General features: G+C 42.0%; 1 protein-coding gene across 1 annotated transcript in view; it reads left to right on the top strand.

Annotated features, from left to right (window-relative positions):
• The first annotated feature begins 1,268 nt into the window (after positions 1–1,268).
• Positions 1,269–6,000, top strand: part of kalrna (kalirin RhoGEF kinase a) — an 85,318-nt gene continuing 80,586 nt past the window's right edge. Inside the window, exon 1 of the mRNA XM_076156189.1 lies at positions 1,269–1,478. Within this exon, the coding sequence (XP_076012304.1) occupies positions 1,412–1,478 (67 nt within the window). The 5' untranslated portion in view covers positions 1,269–1,411. The remainder of the gene's footprint in view (positions 1,479–6,000) is intronic.

Raw genomic sequence — 6,000 nt, 5'->3', positions numbered from 1 at the left:
TTCTAAGATTCAGGCACAGCCTGATATGCATTTCGTTGTATTCTCCTGTACAATGACAATAAAAGCTATTCTATTCTATTCTAGTAGAACTATGACATGCGTTTTGTGTTACGTCACTGGTTTGCTCATTTACGTCTAATCGTTGTGACTAGCCTATTCGTAGATGGCGAGGCACCAGCCTCCTGTTGGTCTATGACGGCATCGTGTCTGAGGGACTAGTTATCTGATTGACTTCTGTTCTGCATAACACTGCCCGAAAATGGTTTGATCCTCGCACTTCCGGCGAAACAGTCTGTCAGTGCTCCAATATCGATTGGAGCATCAAATTATATGACTCTCCAGAAAATTTACTGAGAAGTCGAACACATGGCGTCTGTCCCTCAGCCTGTAATGTGTGTACCGGTCTGTTTGCGCCCAAGGTGTGTGTCCTGAGTGACGAGCAATTAGAGTGCGCTCTCAGCTGATCACACATCAACTATGGTTTTTGGGCTTTCTTGCAGAATGATATGCATAACTTCATTCAACTGATATTGTTTGTATGTGTACAGAAGCCCATAACCAAATGATGGAAATCAAAATATCTGCCAGTCAGGCATGATCCACGAAGCACTATAAAGCATGTTTTTATATTCGAGTCCTCAGACGCGCTCCTCGCCCACACTGGGACCCGCCTGACCAACATCCAGTCAGATCAGACTTCCTGCTTTTAACATAAGTTTGATTTGTTGCGCCAAACACAATGTCGCCCATCCATGCGTGCAGTCATGTCAGGGAGCCTCGTCAGGCTATGTGCAAGGAATGAGTGTGGAAATGGGATTTCATCTGGAATCTTCAGCCAGCCGCCTGGTGCTCCAAGTCAGAAGACTGGAGAGACTAATAAAGACAATAAAGAGGAAGAAATACAATGTTTACACTGCATTTTCCTTATTTGGGAAAAAATATCCACCCCCCAAGAGTTAATGAGCAGAAAATAAACACATTAACATTTGACAGAAATAATTATATATAATATTATAAACATTATTATTATCGTTATACTCGTTTTAATATGTATTTTTTTTATTATTTATTGTTGTTTTTGTCATTTGATCAATTCTTATGTTTTCTGCCGGGCTATCTGAACTGAGAGAGAGAGAGGTAGAGAGAGAGCGGGAGAGAGAGTAGCAGGGGGAGGTCCAGGGAGAGGGAGGGAGGTAGAGAGACCCTGGCGGACAGCGGAGAGGGAGGCTGGACCGGGAACAATAGAGAGAAACGAAGCCAGAGCTGAAAGCCCGAACACACGGAGAGAGACAGACGGAAAGAGCGTCAGACACGAAGATCATGTAAAGATACACAGTGCGGGATTACCGGAGAGGACCGGAGGGGGATTTTGTGTTGTTTTTTGGTGGATTTGATTGAAGCGGATTCCGCTATGAACCCCGCAGAAGCGGCCGAGGAGGCGCCCAGCGACCCCGACACTGATGCCTTCTACAAAACAGGTAAAACACAACATCTGCCAAGAATCAGGCCAAATGTGCTGTAATCTCACCAAATCAAGCCAAATTCAGCCACTACACACCGACATCTGCTCCCATCACACACACACCGCTGACCCGAATCACACCCACCATCATCACAATGACAAACCAGCTCAATATGCCAAATGATGCCGCTGGTAAAGGCTTCACCAATTTGTGTGAATGTGTGGGTGTGCGTGTGCGTGCGTGCGTGCGTGCGTGTGCGTGTGTGTGTGTGTGTGTTTGTGCTTAATGCGAATGGCTTCTACCCAAAATAAATAACATAGATGATTCACACACCAAATCATATGAAAATACGAGGAAATCGTTTGTGTGTGTGTGTGAGGGAGAGAGTGTGTATTATTCTGAGAGATGAATGATGCTTGATTGTACTGAATGATGGAAATAATAATGTTGATGTGGAGCTGTCCAGACTATATGCATAACCACAGTGTGTGAGTGTGTGTGTGACCGGAAAACAACACATGGATGAACCGATTAATAACACACAAGGAGGGATACAAAACATATGAATGATATCAGTTGTGTTTGGACTGTATTTCTTCCAAAAACAATGAAAGTTATAGCTTATTCAGTGCTACATGAGTCCAAATGACTAAATGCTTTTAATGGTGACGAATAGAAAATCTACCAAAATCTACCAAATTGTTTCAGCACTGTACACATAATGTGAAAGTCTCTCTCTCTCTCGTTCTCTCTCTCTCTGTCTGACACACACACACACACACACAGACACACACACACACACACACACACACACACACACACAGTAGTGCTAAAGGGGGACACACCCTGATTCTCTCTGCCAGTGCAGTTCAGTTTAATAACTTTATTAGTAGGAACAGTCCTTCTAAGGCAGTTTATTAAATGTGTACTTTCAGACCGTCTCACACAGAGAGACAGTGTGTGTGTGTGTGTGTCTGTGTGTGTCTGTGTGTGTAACGTAGTTATATGTGGCTCCCAGTGATCCTGCCATATCAGTCCTCTTCATTTCCTGCAGTCAGTGTATGCTGACAGCCTGTAGTTTGATTCCGACACTGTGATGGACTGAAATTCTACTGGTTGAATCATCAGGACAAACACTGAGACGCTGAGGAGAAAACAGATCAGCTTCATTGATAATAGGTCAAAGTTCACAGACTGTATGTGTCCATAACTTAAGGAGCTTCTATAGAGCTACTGCTAGACCATAAAGCCAGTCAGAGATCTGCACATACTGTTGTTAGCTGAATTTTGATTAAGTCTTGTAGATTTTCCGAGTTGGATGCTCTAATTTCACAGTCTTGCCTCCATGACAACAGCCCCTGAGGCTCATGGGAAGTATTATGGTTAGTGAGTTGCTGTGATTGATTTCTATCATTTGGAACCAGTGCCCATCATAGGACTGGGAATCTTTTGAAAAGATCTGATTAAATTCAAATTCAAATTCTTTGGCTCATAATTTATAAACCAAAATGATTCTCGATTCAAAAATTTGTCAAGACAACAGACATGATGGTCACAGTTTAGGGACTTTAGGGACTTCCTGTACCTTCAAACACAATGGGCTGGCTTAAGAAGCTCTTCAGCAAGGAGATGGAACACAATGTTGTGATAAAAACTCTCGAACAACGTTGAAAACTGCCAAAGAATTTTGTTGCATTGAAGCAAATAGCATCTTTCTATCAAGCCAATACATTATTGTTATATAGTAACAGGTTTAAGGGGCACGATTCTTATTCATCTGAAGACAAGAATAATGATCGACTGTGTCTCCACCCTGGTTCTTATAGCTCAACAAGCACACATGCCGAGAGTTTGTGAGCTGTCACAAACTTCCTGAGTTGGCAGCTCACTGTGTTTGGCTATGAGCCTGCTGATCTAACCACTGATTGGTGAAAGTATATGTCAATCAAACAGACAGGTTTTCTGAGGTGTCTCTCACGCTGTTTGCATTATTTGTAGTGTTAAGCTCGGCTTGATTTTGTCTTATGGGATGTCTTCTTTGGACGATCTGCTTTGAAACATGTCTTTCTATGGCTACGTTCAGGTTGCAGGTATGAAGTGGCCCAGATCCAATTTATTGCGTCATATATGACATGGATCTGATTTTTTAAGAAAAGTGTGAACAGCAAAAAACACACATAGCATCTGAATTTTTCATATTAGATACATATCATTTGCGCCACCTCCATATGTGGTATTATGCTCTACATATCTGATTGTGTCATTACCGCCGCAGTTTCAACCGTCAGTCAATTTTTGTCACTTTTACTTACCCAGCTCGACAAATGTCATCATTTTGCGCTGGTCTTCCAAAAACAAGAAAGATGGAGGAGAGTGGTGATGCAATGTTTCAGTGAAGGAACAATGAGCTTAGAGATCTAATATGTATTTACGGTGATAATACAATTTACAAGATCTATTTGTAGTCATTGAATGCATTATCTAACAATGTACAAGACTTAGGAAGTTGGGCTGCACTGTTTTGCTCATGTGTAATGGGCAGGAACCAGGAAACAGGAATTCAACAACAACCTCTCTGGTTAATCACACAGTTTGTTAAATAACTTGGATTGGATACATCGGATATTCGCAAACTTTGGGCAGTTTGTTGGAGGAGCAAGTACGTGTAAGAGTTACGGGGATTCATAGATAAAACTGCGATATGAGAAATAATTGTGTGCTTTTTCCGTTCATCGAGTACTTCAAAGTGTTAAAACAGACAATGACTGAGCTCCAACACAACTCCAGAGTGTGTATTTAATGGGCAATTTGGGATACAGGCCATCGCACTTATGGGCTTTTGAGGCTCTAGAGCTCCGGTGATGCTGTCGAGTACGAGAGTATTGTTTTTGTCTGGAAGAGCATGGAGTAAGTGACATAAAGTGATTGTTTTGCACATGGGGGCCACTTCAGGAAGTGAGAGTGTGTTCAGATTGGTCTCTGGCCATATTCAAAGATCAATGTGAGCAGCTGAACAAGGAAATCAGATTTGAGAAAAAGTCTGAATTGACAGTCACACAAAGAGGCAACGCCTTTAGAGCAGGTCTGGACCAACCTGACTGTCGCCTGTGAACATGAGAGGAACATGGGTTTCCAGACGTTCTCGTGTGGACGTCAGTGGGGATGAAGGTCGATGGTGCTTAATCTTTTATCTCCACCAAAATCAACGCAAATAAACGGTACATTTCCAGTATACTGCCCAGTATTATCTTGAACTCTCACTGGTTCAGATGAGTTCCTCTGTTTGGTTGGTCAGGTCTGAACACCAATCATACTCTGGTGTGGCCGAAAACAACCACAAAGAGGCAGTTTTGATGAGGTCGTTTGTGGTCTGAACAGGATCCAAACTGGTTCTGAAGCAAGTACAAGGTGATCTATGGCTCTATTGATTGATCTAGTAGAGAGTGCTTGGGTTAATGCTAAGCAGGATCAACATGGCTCAGGATGGTGGAGGGGTCGTCTAAGGATTGGGAGGTTCTGGAAGGTTTTGATTCCAGTCTCCCTCCTAGAGAGCCTGTTGAAGTGTTGTTGAGCAAGGCACTAAACCCCTAACTGCTCATGATGTGCAGGTTACATGGTATGAACCGCAGTCCAAGTGATCGCAGCTTTGTTGCAGGACCAGAAGGAAATTAAATGACAATGAATTTGAACACAATGAAATGTTATTAAACAAACCAGTCTTGTTAAAACACATTGTTCCAGACTCAAAAATATACATGAATTCATCATTTGTCAATGACCCAAACACATTTATACCATGTTTGTGATAGATTACGGGAATCGTAAACAGGAAATGCACAATATTCTGGCTAGCCACGGAATGCACTGCTAATGAGTGATGTCTGGAAATATGGGCTGACAATTGCATTTAGGAATAATTGGAATGAACGCACATAAACAGACCCATTTAAAATGTGCAGCCAAACAATGAGTGAGGAAGGATTTCAGACAACCACTGAACGATGAGGTAATACATTTGCTGTATTCACATCAGCTGTTTGTAAGGTCATCAGAGGAGCAGTCGCGTCTTGAATGAAGGGGGTTCTGAAAGATCAACACACTCAGGTTTACTTGTTAACGGAAGAAATCATAAATAAGCTGGAAATAGAAGGTTTCCTGGTGAGGCTTCCTTTGTGATAGTGTGCAGTATAGTGTGATTGAACACAATTTTACGTGTCACTGGGGATCTCCATGTTTTAGCTTTGTCACGTCACCGTTGAGCATTTCACAAACTCATCCATTTCCTGTTTCTATTTGGTGCAGTACTCAATGAAAATCAGTCTGGTTTAAGCTGATTTGATTACACGGTAAAACTTGCTCAGATATGGGGCTAAATGTGGAGTTGCAGTTGACTATTCATGAAAAATCAATGAAATCGACATATCTAAAGTAATATCTTCTTTTGAAAGTGGTGAGTAGCAATGGAAACATACATGAAGACAACAAGTATGCAGCAGCTCTAATATGAACTCTCCACATTCACTTTATTCATGGCTCT

Source organism: Genypterus blacodes, unplaced genomic scaffold, assembly GCF_046128005.1.
Source record: "Genypterus blacodes isolate CSIRO-AG114 ecotype Tasmania unplaced genomic scaffold, CSIRO-AGI_Gbla_v1 ptg000008l_1, whole genome shotgun sequence".
Taxonomy (NCBI): domain Eukaryota; kingdom Metazoa; phylum Chordata; class Actinopteri; order Ophidiiformes; family Ophidiidae; genus Genypterus; species Genypterus blacodes.
Note: the sequence above shows the minus strand (reverse complement) of the source record. Positions and strands in the feature narration are given on the sequence as shown.